Source organism: Lepeophtheirus salmonis, chromosome 5 (assembly GCF_016086655.4).
Source record: "Lepeophtheirus salmonis chromosome 5, UVic_Lsal_1.4, whole genome shotgun sequence".
Classification (NCBI taxonomy): domain Eukaryota; kingdom Metazoa; phylum Arthropoda; class Copepoda; order Siphonostomatoida; family Caligidae; genus Lepeophtheirus; species Lepeophtheirus salmonis.
This window is the reverse complement of record NC_052135.2, coordinates 31,480,590-31,500,247: the sequence shown is the minus strand read 5'-3', so window position 1 is coordinate 31,500,247 and position 19,658 is coordinate 31,480,590. Positions and strand designations below refer to the sequence as shown.

The following is a 19,658-nucleotide window of genomic DNA, read 5'->3' as shown; positions in this document are numbered from 1 at the left end:
TTCGTATACATCAATGATATCTTATATGTAATAGAAAAGAAAGTTAGTTCTTTTGGAATTAATCAAATAATAATTACATTAGCGTAGGAAAAGAGAAAATTCATTCATCAGTTTGTCAACTAAAACAAAAAAAACGGACGAGCTACAAAATGCACCCGATTTTAATCACAATTTACAATTGTAAGTCCTTGTTTCACTCCGAGTAGAATTGAGGATCGACAATTGAGTAATTCCTCCCTTTATCATTACTAGATACGGAGTGAGTTTGTGTTTATTTCCTTCATCTAATGAAACTTCAAAACAGGGTTTACTAAACATTTTTTTAAATTGTTAGAGTTAAAATGTTAATTGTAGGATTTTTTTAAACATACTGGGAGATCATATTATTTTCAACTATGTATATAGGGGAGTAGAATTTTCGGGGTGTATTCAAATTTTACCCAATACTTTGGACTATTTTTTTTACAAAGACATTTCCTGACGTTTATTTATCATTTTTCTTTTGGGGAAAAAAAAAATCGAGTGGCCTTTTTTTTGAAAATATTTTTATTTTTCGAATGATGATTGTTTTTTTAATCCTCCGTTAGTGAAAATCGCTTTTACAATACAAAAAAAGAATAAAAAATAGGGGTTAGTGAACTGAAAAAAAAGAAGCCCCAAAAATCATGAAACGTATTCCATGATATGATGCACAGTTGAACGGGTATAAAAATTACGTCATTTAATATTTGAATCCTTTTTTAACAATTTCATCAATTTTGGACTCGTAGATATCAGCAAAGTTTGTTTGTGTGAATGTATAAAAAACAATCAGCGGATGCAATTTATATACCAAGTGCACCATGATTATATCATAAACATATTTTGATCTAAGAAATAACAATCTAGTCGTATTAATGAAAAATAACAGGTTTGTGCATGTATAATAAGAACACTGTTTTTTTACTGGTCTCTTAAGTATACCAATATTTGGGGTCAGGGAAAAAATGTAAAGGAAAAAATGGCAAGATTACATTAAACTGATGTAATACCTATCACCAATAAAATATATCATTAGATAAAATAAAAATAAACAAGACACGATAGCGGTTCGAATGGAAAAAGAGTTATTCACTTAATTCTCCATAATCAATTATAACTTCATTAGACATGATGGATTTTCCATATTGGACAAGAATCATTGATCGACGAACAAGCATTAGTAGCATGGGGTGACAAAATTCAACTTTTTAAAACGCAAGCATGTACCAATTTCATGCTGTACCACTGTAAAAAACTGTATAAAAAGCGGTTATTCAAGACAAATTTGCCCCTACCAAGCTACGTCACAGACTAATGACTAAAAACTTCAATGTAGGCAACTACGAAAAGCTTCCTTCAGTAGGGAGTACTTACGTTTCAACTAGTTTTTAAGTTGTTCTTGAAGAATATATAATCAGAGAGATCTCCCATCTAACTTAAGTTCTTGAGAGCACATGAGATTGTGAGTTGGAGTCTAATTTTTTTTATTTGTTGAAAAGTAAGCTGTTTTCTCTGTAGCTTGCCTTTACTTTGTATAAACGTCAATGCCTATTAAGATTTGCAGGCACCAAGGAAATTGATTATATACTTTGAGATATTGCTGAATTAATAACAAAATTTCAAAATTGAGAAACTGGACATTAATATAACATAGAATAACCTCCGTCCAATAATTAAAACAACCAACGAACCAATTTTTAAAGAAAGAAGAAATTTACACCCATTAATGATAATCTAATCATTAATCACCCTAAGATATTATTCAACTTCCTATGCGGCATGTGTGAGTGTCAAAAAGAAAAGTGAGAGATAAGGTAAATGATACTTTGGCTGATATGAATGGACTTGATAGCTCTACATCTGAAACTTGTCTAACAATAAAACATAGAAACTATTTGAAAAAAAAGAACAAAATTTGGATCTGGATACACAACAAATGTTGGTGAAATAGATATTTACATCAAATAACAAAAGAAGCAAAATAAATTAAAAAATAGAAGTTTCATTTGCAAGAGAATCTTTGAAATTCCCACCCAAACCTGACCCCTCAAGTGAATACAAGTGACTGCCCAGTAAGAAAAGGAAAGAAAAAACTGCTGAAGAATACCATATTGCATTTAAAATATTGTTGGGGAAAGAACAGATCCAACAGAAACTGTAACCATTGAACAATTTAGACAATTCTACAAAGAAAATATCTCAGCTATACATAGTAATATTTCATATATTAAGCATTACTAGAAAAATACACATAAAAATTCGTTGAGCCACTCAGTCACTTTTTATGGTTCTCATAACTTGGCTTGATATCCATTGGAAGTATTAATTCACAGTCGTAGATATACAACTTGGAGAATTTGAGTCCTTTGAGCAGGGCCGTACGTCAGTATTGCACTTTGTCCGCTTCAGCGGACCAAAAAAAACAAACCTTACTCAACCGTCCACCAATCATATAGGTATGTAAATATAGATGAATTAAGTCATAATTAATTATTAAAATCTATTATATATATGTAACTTATGACCAACTCATAATAGTACTGAGTCATTATAATACAATTAGATATTTGTAGCACGTCCACCCCAAAAGGAAGCTAGATAATTTTTCTCAAAATTGCACATGGAATACATTTTCCAACAAATTATAGTTCAATTAAATGAAAAAATGATTCTGATTAATCCTTTGGAGGCGCCACAAATTGTACTTAAAGTAGCCAAAATTCACCGGCACATTTATAGAATTAGTAAATTAATAAATTATATCTCTAAGACAATATTGGGGCCAAATTATGTCAGATAGATAAAACGGAGGTTTTAAACTACAGTTAACACTCTCGGGTATCTCAATTCATCGCATAAATTTGAATTCAAATCCTGTAATTTACCGTAATATCTCTTTCAAATATTGCCTGTCATTTTATAAATATAAATTATTGAACCTTGGAGTATAAAACCCGTTTTCCGCTTCCCGTGATACATTTCTGATAATTAATAAATTACTGCAATTATTTCAAGAGTACTTTACAGCCAAAAATAAAAAAACAAAGACGCACACAACATTTTTCGTATGGATTTAAAGTACTTCACATTGAGTGGATATTTGAGTTAGATATTACGTTTAACGTTACTGGTTGCAAATGTGAAGTACTTTACAGCCAAAAAAAAAAAAAAAAAAAAAAGACGCACACAACATTTTTCGTATGGAGTACTCTTGAAATATTTAAGAGCGTGAGAATTCGTTTCAATGAATACAAGATAAATTAAATTATTACTGCTTAAAAGGGGCATAAATAATAGTTATGTACTTTTTAGAGTGGATTGTTGCAGTAATTTATTAACTATCAGAAATGTATCACGGGAAGCGGAAAACGCATTTTAACAGAGAGTTGGTGATTTGTTCTATCTGTCAGAAGGAAATACAGAAGGACAACTTCAATGATCACAAAGTTAAACTCCATAAGAATGACCCCAGCTGCAAGTATCAAGTGAAAATTGATCATAAGAAGCAGAAAACATTGAACTTTGCTGTTAAGAAAACTTTCTCTGCTACATCCTCATCCTCAATCACTGCCTCCTTCTGTACCGATGACCCTGCTCCAGTTGAGCCCTTACTGCCTGAACCAAGATCTGAAAAGTCCGTTTCTGCTGAAGAGAAAGTTACTGCAGACACAGAAAATAATGGCCACTCATCAAATTACCCCAGCGGACGGATTTCTCATGGAATAAGACTTTCTAATCTCGATATCGGACCAATCTTCTCTCCCGAGCAGCTCTCTGTAGTTAACAACAACAATATTCCCTCTGCAGAGGACTCTGAGACTAGCAACAATATGTATGGAGGTGAGAAGAGCAAGACTGAGGAGATGGAGTTTGTGGACGGAGGCCCAGAGTACCCTGTCGTCTTCGCGAGCCAGCTGGGTAACCAATACTTACCGGGCGGGAGCCAAAGTGGAAGGACATCCAGACCAGAACCAGAGTGGAGACTGAGCGGGAAACTGTGCCTAAAGTCGAGAGAGATCATCCTCTACAGCCCAAGTTACAAACATACAGTCCTCAGATAGATGACAAATACTCCAGAGACTTTCAATATGATTGGTTCCGTAAGTTCCCGTGGCTAGAATATGACGAGGTTGAAAAGTCAGGTGGTGATGGTGGACAAGGTGCTCCATGAAGACATGGGCAGTTTGATTGACACCTTTGCGTCAAGGAAAGAGAGGAAAAACTTCTTCTTCTAATCATGATAAAGAACACATGCATTTTTTTAAAACACATCACCACGTATACATGCGAGTTAAGAACATCAAGACTTGTGAACATAATTTATTTTCTGTCGATGTAACCGTTTCATGGTATATTATAATCTCGTTCATTATCTTCATCCGTTATTATTTTAAAAATATTTAAGGAGGTTTAAATTGTTTGACTTAATTGTATAGTTCAAAAAATTTCTCTCATTCTTGCACCGTGCATTTTATACTCCATTATACTCCTTCCTTTATGAATAGGTCGGCATTGACTTTCCGTCTAGAGTTTTTCCTTTTCATTTTATTTTTCCCAATGTTTGCCTGAAGAAAATAATGGTCAGACAGTCCATTGGACGATATTCTTGCAAGATTTAATCTATGCTATAGCATTTGCGCTGTTTAAATATCCCACGTTCACCACTGAAAATCAACCGTTCACCCTTGTAAAGCGGGCTGAAAAATCTTCTTGACATACGGCACTGCCTTTGAGTAACTAGGTAATGCAACCTGGGCAAGAAAGAAAGTTTATAAAGAGACGAAGACCATTATTCTATTGCAACTTCAGATTGCTCCAACTGTTGGACTCTGAGGTGAATTGAGAACTGACATTGAATTAATTCTTTCAAATGTCCTTGTTTATTTCCTTTTCCCCTCCTTCCTTGTCACATCTGATTGTAGCTGATCTACTCCAAAACATTCAATGTCCGTACAAGGCCGGTTTTAGAAAAGAAACTTAAATGAGGGCCCAGCATCAGCAATTTTTTTAATGATACGGCATTCCTATGGCTTGTCTTTTAATCCCCGGCAAAAACCTTGTTGAATCAACAAATTTTAGTGAATTTTTGGGTATCATGGTGACAGCTGCTCCAGACGATGACGATTATTTTTGTACACAACAACATGGAGGGTCTCAAATGTAACTGGTGTCCCAATTTGGACTGTGTAAAATATTCTGAAGGTGCTCTTCTGGAGACTGATGATCCAAGATCCGTCTTTAGCTGCAAAAAAAAAAAAGTCGAACTGAAATATGCCAGGAATGTTAGGACAAGCGAAATCATCCAAAAAGTTCAGACTATGATCAATAATGACATATATCATATTGCACTGAATCGTAGATATAGCCTTAAATCATTTTTTTTTTAAAGGCTTTAAAGGTTAGAGCTTTAATGGTCATTTTCGTGTTCTTAAATAACAATCTTAATAGTGGGTTTCAGCCTTCGGGCATTCCAACACCTTCATTTTGTTGCATAGTGTTATCAAAATGTCGATAAAATAGTTGAAATAATCGAATATATTAATTTTATTTATTTATTTTATTGTCAAAATAAAGCAAAAAACGATCATAACTTTTTATCTTTCCTATTATTTATTTATCTTATGCTGATAAGAATGCAAATGATGATAAATAGTTATTAAGATAAACATAATTATTCATGAAAGGGAGGAAATCAAGGAATAATGTAGGCACGTCTATCAAGTGCCTTACAGGGCCGGTTTAGTAGGGGGCACTTATTTACTTATTGGGATAATTACTCCTAGAATTTTGCAAAAATTGAAATTGAGGGTGCAGCAACATAACGTCCTTTTTTATAATGTGTGGCAATGAGGCTTTAAAATTAGAAGGGGGATGTAGTATACGGATAACGAGTAATTAATGGACAATTGGTGAATACAAATAATCATAATATTTATCAATAAGACATACTTAAATCTGTAATACATGAATTAAACATAATACAAAATAATGTGGGTACAAGCTAAAAAAAGAGTAAAGCCTTTCAAGAAAAATGTGAGAATGTAAAATGAAGGTTGTCAATTTATTTTGACAAAATAAAAAAATATCCTTACCGTTGTCCAAAAATGTTTGCATAATATTCTGTCAAAAATGTCACATTTTCAAAGTTTTGTGAAAAAGTGTCAAATTTTGTTTAGAAGAAAAAACGATAAAGTTATTTAAAATGTATCCTTAAAAAAATTATTACCCCTCATCTAACAAAAATATTTGGCAGGACTGAGGGCCTTGATTGTAATGTTCATGTAATGATGAAAATCTGAAGCATGATTAAAAAAAAAAAAAAAAAACCGAAAGTCAACATCCTGACAGATTGAAGAATGTTTGGGAGAAGTACAGCTTAGCTGTCATGACGTTTCATTAAATTAGCTGCAATCATGAAAACAGAAATTACTCCATTTTATATCTCAATTCTACAGGACCTACAATTATAACTCCTCACTGTTATTCTCTGTCATTCATGAACACACTCCAGTAACACCGAAACCATAGATATTATTTCCTAAAAATACAAAGTCACTTTACTTTTTGAACACGCCTCGTATATTATGATTCGACATGGGTTTTTGTAAGAGCGCGAAGAGAAAGCGGGAGATAGACAAACAGTACACCTAAATTACGACCTTTTTTAATATCAACTGCCCCTTTTAGGATTTTGGAGGGAGAAAATGAATTACTGCCTTAAAGAGGAGAATCTTCCACATTTAAAATACCATTAGTGCAGGGAAAATATTATTATTTTTAAATCCATATATACTTATTTTATTATGTATTTTTAAACAATTTAAAGCAAAGATAGGCGCAAATTCTTCTTTTTTAATGAGAAGTTAATACCCCCACGACTAATTAAATAATAAACAAGAGAGAAATGAGCATACAAAACCACCGTTTTTCCTTATCTAATCGCTATACTTAGTTTTGCTTTATGCTCATTCCCTCTTAAATTATGATTACAACTTCCCAGGGTGACCATAATATTTACATTTCCATAAAAAAAAGAAAAAAAGGAGAAGTTGCCACAACTGTGTCAGACTTTATATTTTGAAATTATATTTTAATTTGATTATGGTCTTTCCGTATTTTAAATTTTACTTATAGTTTAAGTCGCTCTTTGACCATTTATCCCAATCAGTCACCCGCCGCCAAGACCATAATGTAAAAAGAGAACATGTGCGTAATAAAAAGAACGGTATACCAAAACTGTAGGGCAGCTGCCATCAACCCCCAACCCCCCTTTTGCGTAATTTTTACAGTTATCGGAAGAAATAATCCTCTATTCTAAAAAAATTGTAATGTCAAAATTTTCAAAAGTTTTTGTCTTTTCTAATAATAATTTATTTGGCAAATCTGCCTTTTATAGAAAAAAATATTATTTCAAAATTTTCAAAAAAGTCAACACCTAAAAAAATCCCAGCCACAACGCCTCTTCCCCCAAAAAAAAAAAAAAATATTAAGACCATGACGTAACCATTACACTATCCCCCCTCCACACACACAAATTGAAATAGAACGTTTACACGTGATGTCACAAATTTTGATGTCCACCAGAATAAACAATAATGTTTAACAAAATGAAAACCTTTTTTTTGATAATATTAAAAAAAATATTGAACTTCTTTATGTCAAAAACGGGACCAGCAAATGGAAGAATTTAAACTCTACGGTCTATAAAAAATTTATCGCTCAATTGCATTGTTTTATTGTATATTTGACCCTGAAATGCATTTATAAATTATGTTAATACATCGTTAAGCAATCATATTTCCGTTTTGTAGATAAAAATTAACTATTATTATGGAAAGAAAAATGAATTTTCTGCAAATTATTCTACTATTGTCTTCCCTAATTAATCCCCCAAAAAATTAATGTATTTTAGGGATTTTCAGTACATCTTACTTGGATTTAATTCAAATATCACTCTTTATTATAGACATCAAGTAGAATTTAATGCAATTGTTAAATTTTTTTTTTATTCATCAAGCCATTAGATGTTTGAGTTTTATCAAGGTTTATTTGAAATGTGTACATTTCTTCTACTAAAAATATCAACATTGAGCCCCCAAAATGGCGTTTCCTTCAAATTATGATGTAATTTATGAAATCAGTGAACATTCTTATACAATCGAGCGCCGGTGACGTTTAATCCCCTTATATTATGTCATTTCAGTATTTGTACAGTTTATTCAACGAAAGATTGAAGGGAGTCATTCATACTCATGGCCATCATAGACAGGGAGGAAAACACTGAGTTCGGAAGTGTCGGTCTAACAAAAAGAGCAAAGTTTCATTTACATATTATCAATATGAAAATATCCAATTGTAAGTAGTGCGAAGTGTACATATATATATATAATATTTGACGTCATCAACAACTTCTAATTATCATATTACAGTCAATAAACTAAATTTTTAAATTTAGAGTATGTTTCTTCTACTTTTTATTGACTGTAAAGTGTATGTTTTATTTTAGTATTTAACGGGTGGAAATCATTGATTGAAAAGAACCACCCCAACAAATTAAAATTTAATATATATACTCTTATTATGGAATGTCTATTTATATAGGTATAAAATATCAAATATGCAAGTATTATACTTTTTAGATTATTTGAAAAAGCGGGGGTAAATTGCTTAGTATGGCCTCAAGGAAAGTCAAAGCCTTGAATATTACAAGGAAAATAATTAGAAACATTTAATAATATGAAAATAGAAACAGTGCCAAAAGATGATCCCTTCATTAAACCTATCTATGTAGCTATGAGTATATTTGTTTATGTAATATAGAATATGCCTGTCGAGGTGTTCCAAACTATCCTATTTAATAGAATTACGGAGTTCTTGTGCTTTTTGAGCAAGGTTGGTTCAAAATACATATTACTATTAGCTAAATGATACAAGCATAATCCAATCAAATATACTCATTTCTACACAAAACATAACCCCAATCAATTGAGTCTGGCACAGACAATTCTATTAAAATGAAACATACATAATGTCGAAAGAATATAATTCAAAAACAGGGAAACTGTAGATATTTTTGTAATAATAATATTCTAGTGTGCAAACAGAAAATTATCCAATGACGCATACTACTTAGAAAATCGTTAAGTATATTATATATACACACCATGAATCAATGAGTGAGTAGGCATGGTGGACTAATGTACAATTTTTAAGGATGTTATTTGGTATCATCAATTCCATGATAGAAGAGGGTAAGAAGTAGAGATATATAATATATGACTTAACGGGATGTAAAAATAAAAGAAAGCGAAAAATAACATGGTGACCCTTACGATTGGCAGAATGTTTGAGAGAAGAACAGCTATGGTATGCGAAATACCGTTCCAGTGCCTTAAGTTGTTAACCTCGGTATACTTAAGGGTTGCTATTGCACAGAAACAACCATCAATTTAATCGGCTGATTTGATTTATGCATAATATCTACAAGTAGACTATAGATTTATACATAATATCTACAGGTAGACTATAGACAATAGTCTGATTGAATTGAGTCCTTGTTGGAGAAAAATTGAGGATTGACGTCAGAGTAAGTCTTGCCCATGTCATTGCTGGATATGGAGTGGGGTTTGGGCTTATTTCCTTCATCAGATAGCTGCTGGCAGCAAATTTAATGAAACGTCATGACTGTTCTTCTCCCATGCATTCTTCTAATTATCAGGATGACCACGTTCATTTTCGGTTTCTTTTTTGCAACATACTGGTGGATAATATTATTTTCAACGTTGATAATGCTAAAGTTTTAGAAAATAAGAAACGCGCTTCAGATTGGCAAGTTGAAAAATATATCACACTGCTACATGTGATATTTTATACAGCTCTAGTAAGGAGGATGGCATGCCGCATGTCAAGTATGAAAGTTGTACACACTCCCCCAGATGGACTTACTTCTCTGACTCCACGCCCTCCATTTATCTGTAGAGAGAGAGAGAGGGAGATAAGAACTAAAGAGAGAGAGAGAGAGAGAGAGAGGGAAAAAATTGCTGGAGATCGCAGTTGAAGTGTACATATAGATACTGGCTAGAGCTGCCTATTTATTGATATTCAATCAGATTGTCTTGACATCTTATATTATTACATATAAATTAACAATTTCTATTAATTTGTAGAAGAAACAAAATTATTGAGTGATGTTCTAAGAAAATAAGAGACGGACTTGACTTGGAAATGTATGGATTTGTGTTATTTATAGTAGGGGCCCTCTTGAAGGTTGCTTGTGGTAGGTGCATTTGGTTTGAGAACTGCTCACAGAGCCCATATTTGGAGAATAATGCTGATAAATGGCTGAACTGTGCCTATGACGGAGAGGCGAAGGAGGCTCCACTCTTGAAACTGGAAAGGATATGCCCTCATTTGGATCCTAGTGAAGGGGTGTGCTGCTCTGAGAAGCAGCTGGACGTGATGGAGAAGAACTTTAACATCTCTGCAAGTATCTTAGGCCGATGTCCAACGTGCCTCCATAATTTTAAGAAGAACTTTTGTGCCATGACTTGCCATCCTCAGCAGAGCTACTTCCTCCAGGGACAAGTCATGACATCCAATCACTTTGAGACCCAGGGTAGAACTGGATACTCTAATCCTTGAATCCTTTATTTTACTTTTATCTTGCAGAGGAAGTGTCCGTCATCAGTAATGTGACTTATTACGTAGCAGATGAATTTGTACAAAGAGTCTACGACTCCTGCAAAAATGTAGTCACTCCATCCGTCTCTGGAACAGCCCTCAAACTCATGGTAGTACTTTTATAAAGGATTTATAGCCTCGGATACTATAACCCTATTTCTATTTATTTACAGTGTGGTAAATGGGGAGATAAGCTGTGTTCTCCCTACAGATGGTTCCGTTATTTGGGAAGTCTATCCAACGGATTCACTCCCTTCCAAATAGACTATGTCTTCTCCGGGGAGACTCGTCATCATCCCATTCCAGAAGGGATTCAATTTTATAACACCGTTGTTGAATCCTGTGATGTAGGAGTGAATGGGGTAATAATGATTATAGGGATATTTAACTCATTTAAAATGAGGCGTTATTATTCACTTTATATCTTAGAGTGAGCCTTGCTCTTGTGCAGATTGTGAGTCGGCTTGTGAGCCTCCACATTTTGAGGAAACTCAGGTGGGGTTTTACATCGTTCCTGGAGTGGATGGTACGATTTTTATTATGGCCATCATTTTTGTGGTAGGGTCCATCATTTTCTTGGCTATTGTCATTGCATCCAAGATTTTAAAGACACAGTCTAATCTTTGTAAGTCTATTGATTTATTATTTAAATTATAATTATCAAAATGACCTTCTTTCTTCTTCTTCTTCTTTGAAGTTTTAAATAATATATAGAAATTATTTACTTAATAGTTATTACTGTAGAACGAAGAAGGAGAAACTAGTTCCTTATCTTATCTATTTGACTTAACATCGACGTAATTATGAATAATTTCCCCTATTTTCTAATCCTTATTTGATTAAATTACTCTGTCTATATTGATGATGCCATCTAAAGTCATTAAAATCAATAATCACTGGATTATTATTTATAAAAAATATATTTCAGTCATGCTACCCGATGGGGATGATAGTATTTATGACGGTACTCCAGTGACTCCTAATGGATCGGAGGAAAGTACAACTTCACAACAAAGTACAAATCCATTTATTAACGCCTGTTTCGATTGCACTTTGATATTGGTTGTTTTATGTTTTTTTCATATACCTTTCTTACAAATTACGACACACGCTGTTGACTCTTTTTTTTAGTGGACCTTATGCAAATTTTGAGTGCATTCCTCTCGTATTACTCCCTTGAGCATGATCCCTTATAAACACCTTCGATATTTATTGGTAGTTCAATATCTCCGTACTCATTTATATACAAGGTTGGGCTGCAAAACGTCGACTCGAGAGATTTCTTTTAAAATACTTCAATAATATATAAGAATTTTCTTTTTTTTAAAACAAAACTTGTAATAAAAAAAAGAAGCCTTTGCAAACTTGGTCACTCAATATGGCCACCTTCAATACCAATCACAGCCTTTACATGTCTCCCGAAGGCCTTGTAAGAGTTTATGACAAACTCCTCTGACAAGTTGTTCCATGCAGCCACTATGGAGGACTTCAATGAGTCCACATTTAGGTGTGAGGTCTTGTTGGTTTTCCTCCTCAAAGTGCCTTACATAGCGAAGTCCATCGGGTTCAAATATGGCGAGGAAGTGGCCAAATTTTTCTGTATTTTTACCTCTCGAGCCTCCTGACCATCATGATCTCTGTAAGAAGGTGACGTGGGGTCCTTGTGTATGAGGAGAATCCCAATTCGTCCTACCCGGGCCTCTTTACGATCCTATCAGCCACGGAGAAGTCATTTTCTAAGCGATTCATCTATTTGGTGGGGCATTCCTTGATCGTCTTCTCCAAGCTAAACAGGAACTTTGGATCCTTCTTTAAATTGTGTACTTTCTGCTTTCCCAGAAAGTTCTTCTCCATTATTCTTCATCTTGGTTTCCTTGAAAACCAGGCTCTTAGAGCACTTCACACTGACCTTAGTCCTCGCCACCTCAATTTCAGCATCTAAGAGCTCATCTAGGCCTTTTGGTTTTTTGTTCACTTTGATAACGAAATGTTTATTATAGATTGTTTATGAACAAAGGATGGCTGTACCAGAATGTCAAAAAACAATTACTAAACTTTCCTATATTAATAGAAAATTAACATTCATTAAATGTCCACGTTTTACTGCCCAGCCCTGTAATCATGCTGCATAGATGAAAAGGAATGTGTGTTTTTATGATCTACGCATTTCTATTTATATTAATATATAGCTTTGTAGTTTGTATGCAAATACTTGTAAACTGCGATGTGGAGACTTCTTTGCTTAGCCTAATTAAAATACAATACAATCCTTTTATATCTTATTGTATCCATCATTATTTAGGAGTATACATTAGCGCGGTTTGATTTGCAACTTTTTTCGACTTTTGATTAGGGGGCGGGGGGTAGTTACGAAAAGTTGTCAAAATAACCTTTTCCTACTATTACATCTTTAGGTAGCACATCTAGTTCAAAATAGGGAAAGAGACAAAAGTTCTTTATTTCGTCAAAGTACAGGATCATTCATTATTTTGCATCAATTAATTATGGTAGGCATTATTCTAGCACATTAAAAGTATTAATAAAGTTTTTTTTTTCTTTAGCTATTGTATGGACCAAAAACTTTTATCTTTATTTTCTGAAAATATAAAAAAATGAAACACGTTATACACGATCATAAATTTTCCTTACTTTTTTTCTCTTTTTTTGCTCCATAGATCAATTTAAAAAAAAAAACTTTTTAATATTTTTTATAGGTTTGAAAAATGTCGTATCGAAAATATTTTTTTGTAGAATAAATAAAAATGTCTTCTTAGTATTTATATTTATTAAGTAAAGAGTTTTTGTCTTTTTTCATAATTTGTTCGAGATGTGCCACCTAAAGATGACTTCTTAGGACAATGCAATTTTGCATAGGTCATTTTCATGCCACATCACAACCTTTCTGCAATAGCCGTAATCGAAGTTCGAAAAAAGTTGAAAAACAAACCACCCTAATATACATATCTTATTATTGTATCATTATTAGACTAGTACAAGCTATACATTGCATATGTATGATAGTGTAGTGAGTCATTATAGTTTTCTATATTTCCATAATTCACAAATTTACATTTCATTTTCCCCCTTTTATAGAAGTTTATTTTAGATCAATACACGTCTATCTTCAAAATTCAGTCATTTGATCATATACTCTTACATGCATGTCCTTTATCAATTCCGTCTTCTTCTTTCTTTTCTTTATTAAGCCCTACTTTTTTCACTTTAATGTAATTGTTAGTATGTTTGCCGAGTTTATTCGATTTTCCCATTCCCCTTTTTATTCATTTTTGTAATTATACTCAATAATACCATTTTCATTACCTGCAGCAAATGGATCCTCTAATCATGAAGTTGATGCTAAAGGTCATGTGCAAGTTATGCAATCTCTGAATTTAATTCAACGTGCAGGGGCAGATCTTGAGCTATGGTTGGTGAATTTCTTTACCTTTTGGGGAACTTTTTGTGCCAAATATCCCATTCCTGTTATCATAGTAAGCTTAAGCATTGCCATTGGACTATGTACTGGAATATTTTGGCTCAATGTAACTACGGATCCAATCGAACTTTGGGCTTCTCCAAGCTCAAGAAGTCGTGTTGAAAGGGATTTCTTTGATAAAACATTTCGACCGTTTTATCGTATAACTCAAGTGATTGTCAAGGCTAAGAATTTATCCTCTGTAAGAATAATGCCCTTCCGTTTTCTCTCTATCTAAAATATAATCACTTTTTTTTAGTTTAAGTATGATGATTTTTTGGGTGAGACTAAGAGTTTTGGGCCTATTTTTCATAAGGAAGAGTTCCTTTTTCCTCTTCTGGAACTTCAAAAAAAACATTGAAAACATAAAAACGAAGGAAAATGGTATTACTCTGAAGGATATATGTCATGCTCCATTAGAACCAATATCTGATGTATGTAATATACAAAATATTTGGTCGTACTGGCAAGATAACCAAAATGAGCTGGAAAAAATTGAGTTTAACTCTGATACTAACCATAATGACACATATTTGGATCATTTTATTGTTTGCTCCAGGTATTCTAATTTAATTGTCAATTATATGTAATATACGGCGTTAGGTAATTTTGCCTCAAGGATATTTCACCTTAATATTGGTATAAATAAATGAGATTTCTAGGTCATTTTTTTAATTTTTGGTTAAAATTGATGTTCCTTTGGAATTTTTTAATCAAAATATAAAACAAATGAAATGGTTATTGTCTGTTGGAAAAATGATGGAATCATGACCCAAAATTTCAATGTATACACCTACAAAATCTCAATATTTAATGAATTCGAACCAGAAACAAAATAAGTAATAAAATTAGTATAATAAGAAAAAGAAAAATATACAAACAGGGCAACAATTCGAATAGAAGAAGTGATAATCACTTCTCTTTTATTAATTATCATTAGACATGATTGATTATTCAAAATAGAAAACACTCATGGATTGACGAACAAGCATAATATGAGGCAAGAGGATAATTCCATAATTATTCCGACAGAAAAGAAATATTTAATGCATTTTATAGTTTTAAATATTTTGATTTAGAAAATTCTGAGGGAACATCAATTTCAACCAAAAATAAACAATAATGATGTAAAAACCTTATTTATTTATTTATTAAGGCGAAATATCCTTGAGATAAAATGGCTTTAAGGCGAAATAGTTCTAAGCAAAATGACCCAAAACTGTCAAATACTTAGTTTTTCTTCTTCTTTAATAGAAATCCAACGACTTCTCAAGCAGAAACACAGATGAAACAATCTTGTATGTCGAAGGGTGGAATTCCAGTTCAGCCTTACTACATGTTAGGAGGGTTTATTCCAGAAAATGAGCCTTTTCCACAGAATCCATCTTATCACGAAGCCTCAGCTGTCGTAATGTCAATTATGATTAATAATTATGATCATAATAGTCCAAATCCTGAAGAAATCAAAAAATTGGAAAAGGCTTTAGAGTGGGAAAAGGCGTACGTTGAATTTATGCTTGAGTGGACTAAAAATCCTGAGAATACAAAGTATATGGATATTGCATTCACATCAGAAAGGTCTATAGAAGATGAGCTTGCAAAAGAAACCTATGGCGACATATCGACTATTGCTGTGTCCTACATAATTATGTTTATTTATATTACCTTTTCTTTGGGAGAAAATACAACGTGGAAAAGATTTATGGTACTTATTCATTCACTTGCTTGAGCAAAGGAATCTTTTTTATTCACTTGTTACATTGCATGTTTTTAAAGTATATTGAAAACTCATGTAATTTCTTCTTTCTTGCAGGTCGAAAGTAAAATTACTCTTGGTCTTGGAGGAGTTATCATTGTTTTATTGTCTGTTGCTGCATCAATTGGAATTTTTGGATTTATTGATGTACCAGCTACTCTCATTATTTTTGAAATAATTCCATTTCTAGTGTTGGCGGTGGGAGTTGATAACATTTTTATAATGGTGCAAACTTGTCAAAGAGATCCAAGAGGCGCTACGGAAACTCATGTGGAGCATGTTGGAAGAATTGTTGGAGAGGTTGCTCCGTCTATGTTACTAACCAGCGTCACAGAATCAACATGTTTCTTTCTTGGAGCCATTTCAGACATGCCAGCTGTCAGAGCATTTGCCTTATATGCAGGAATGGCTTTACTCATCGACTTTCTGATGCAAGTGACTTGCTTCATTTCTCTGATATCATTGGATATGGCTCGACAAAATGATAATTACTATGACATAATTTGTTGTGTTCGAGGATCAAAGAAAAATGTTCGACAAAATGGAGGAGAAGGAGTCGTCTATAAACTCTTTAAGCACTTTTATGCCCCATTTGTCATGAAAGAATGGGTTAGGGCTGCAGTTGTTATCATATTCTTTGGTTGGTTTTGTACATCTCTGGCTGTAACGCCAAGAATAGAAGTAGGTCTTGATCAAAAACTCTCTATGCCAGACGATTCCTTTGTCTTGAAATATTTTACTTTCATTGAGAAATATCTATCAGTTGGACCACCCGTTTATTTTGTAGTTGATTCCTCCAATGTGGATCTATCATTACCTGGAATACAAAACAAATTTTGCGGTGGTGCGGGTTGCTCTGATGAATCTCTCAATTCTCTAATCAATCTTTGGTCGAAACAACCTGAAAAAACATATATTGCTGCTCCGGCGCAGTCATGGATAGATGATTATTTAGCCTGGACAATTGATGATAGTTGTTGTAAATATCGAGCGGTGGATATGAGTGTATGTCAGTCTAATGGAGAAAGTAAGGCTAAAGCACAAAGTGCACTCAGTTTTATTGATAAATTCTTTGAAAATGATGACTTTTTCGGTGGAAATAGTGTTAATGATTTTGATGACTATGATCATGAGGAAGAAGAAAAGGAGGAAAGCAACAGTAGCAAAAATGGGGTTCTTCCTGAATCCATGTTTTCGAAATATGATCAGTTCTACTACTATGAAGATGAGGATGACAACCAAAACAGTGTTCAAACAAAGAAAGGTAGATCAAAGAGAGCCACGGATTCCTGCATAAAGTGCCCAAACTCTGATGATGCAATAGACCTTAAGAGGCCAGGACCAAAAGCATTTCGCAGATATATGAAATGGTTTTTGGAAGATAATCCTGGGGAAAGATGTCCCAAAGCTGGACATGCTGCTTATAGTCAGTCTGTGCGACTTAAAGCACATCCGCAAAAGGATAATGAGAGTTTCTTTCAGTACAACGTTATAGCAAGCAATTTCATGACATTTCATACAATTTTAAAAACTCCCAAGGACTATTATGAAGCTCTCAGATGGGCTCGGCGACTTTCTTCAGAAATAGAGAATTCAATTAATGGAAATTTAACGGATAAGAGTCAGGGTGTCAAAGTGTTTCCATATTCTATATTTTATGTATTTTATGAGCAGTATCTAACTATGTGGTCGGATACCATTAATTCTCTTTTGGTCTCATTCTTATCCATTTCCATTGTTACTTTCATTCTCACTGGTTTTGATTTCCTAACTTCGATTATCATCGTTGTTGTCATAGCCATGATTCTGATCAATTTAATGGGAATGATGTATTTTTGGAACATTTCTCTAAATGCTGTCAGTCTCGTAAATTTAGTCATGGCAGTTGGTATTTCTGTTGAATTTTGCTCACATATTGCAAAGGCATTTACTCATAGCATGGAAGAAACGAAAATTCTTCGAGCTAAGTCTACCATTATTAACATGGGTAGTTCTGTAAGTAGTATTACCAGTTAGTGTTGTGTTGGTCATTAACTGTTTGATCAAGCCCTAGGGGCGTCCACAGGATTATATATATACTATTTGGTGATTCTTGGTTTTTGGATTTTTTTGAAATTTTTCTATAATATTAAAATCTTTTGAAAAAAATTCAAAAATCCATACATATTTACAAAATATTAAATTTTTTTGAAAATAATTTCAAATATTATGCTCTGCTACTTCGAATTATCTTCTTTTTTTTCTTTTTCTTTTTTTTTAATTTGCACCTATTTTCCTTTAAAAAATTTCATTCTGACCAAAAGAAAAATTTAATAATTAGTAATAAATCTTTAATTTGGGGTGGGGTACAGCCCTTGAGCTCACCACCTCCGGACGCTCCTGAGTTCCGTTCAGTCTTAGGTCCAGTTCTTTCAGTCCTTCGGGCTATACCAAAACTGATTGAAAATAATAAATTGACAAGTACCTAACTTAATAAGTTTTTTGGACTGAACTTGACCGAAACGAGACGGGACTGCAGTCCTAAGTAAGGACCAACACAACATTAGTAATAGTTATTATTGTTGTCCTTCCTCATTTTTTTTTCCTTACTTGTTTTGTCCTATAGGTTCTCTCAGGAATCACCCTCACAAAATTTGGTGGTATTATTGTCCTCGCATTTGCTAATTCCCAAATATTTTCTATTTTTTACTTTCGAATGTATCTGGGAATTGTACTTATTGGGGCTGCGCATGGCCTCATATTTCTACCTGTTCTCTTGAGCTATATTGGTAAGTTAAACACACCTTATTAAATGAAATTCATGGTTAACTTGTTATTCCAATAAACAGGACCTCCCATCAGTCAACCCAAGATGGAAATGATGCAACTAAGAAAACGAAAAACAGGATTATCGCAATCAAAAGCGGATATTTTCAAATGAATTCTGCTTCTACACCATATTCATTCCTTGTTCAACCAAAAACGATTTAAAACAAATATTTGCAGATGTGTTGAAAGTCTGCATCGATCCATACGCAATACACATACATACATACATACTTTTATTTAAATCTGAAGAAATAGCAACAATTAAATATATATCTATATAGTCCAAACACATTAAACCAAAAAATACTCTATCGTCTTCAACCATTTTTGAGCTCATTTAAATGTTTAGGAACATTGGGATCTGCATTTAAATATATTTTTTATATATCCAATGTCATGTCTACTTATTTCTGTCGTTATCACTAGCGAGGAAAACCCGAAAATCTTGTGTATTTCGGGAATGTTAAACAAAAAACCGAAAATCAACATGTTAAACCTGACAATATCATGAAAGTTAAGGAGTAGAGCAGCTTAAATGTCATGAAGGTTCATTAGATCCTCTACAATCAACTATGATGAGGGAGGAGCGGAGAAGCAAATAAATACGGACATATGCAAGTATTACTCCGATGACGATCCACAATTCTACTCTGAGTGCAGCAAGTTATTGCGGATTTATAATTGTTATTCTTACAATTATAACTTCGCAACAAATTCTGAGGATGACTCAGTCTTTTATGAGCAAACACGAATATTCTATCAGGTTTTGAATAAAATTTAATGTAGTAGGAAGGAAGTCAGGAGTTAAATATTAATGACAATATCTCAGGGAAAGAAAATTTATGATTCACATTATTAATTACGAAAAAGAGGGCCAGCTAAAAAATACAGACGATTTACATCTTGGTATATACGGAG

At 33.3% G+C, this 19,658-nt stretch overlaps 1 protein-coding gene across 1 annotated transcript; it reads left to right on the top strand.

Moving 5' to 3' along the window:
• The first annotated feature begins 10,035 nt into the window (after positions 1-10,035).
• On the top strand, positions 10,036-19,132 carry LOC121118679 (NPC intracellular cholesterol transporter 1-like). The gene is given in 12 exon segments (XM_040713268.2): positions 10,036-10,636; positions 10,690-10,811; positions 10,875-11,063; positions 11,131-11,326; positions 11,630-11,716; positions 14,029-14,378; positions 14,436-14,525; positions 14,527-14,735; positions 15,431-15,881; positions 15,990-17,927; positions 18,538-18,700; positions 18,761-19,132. Coding segments are annotated over 12 exon segments (4,278 nt in total). The 5' UTR covers positions 10,036-10,245; the 3' UTR covers positions 18,853-19,132.
• The last annotated feature ends 526 nt before the right edge of the window (positions 19,133-19,658 follow it).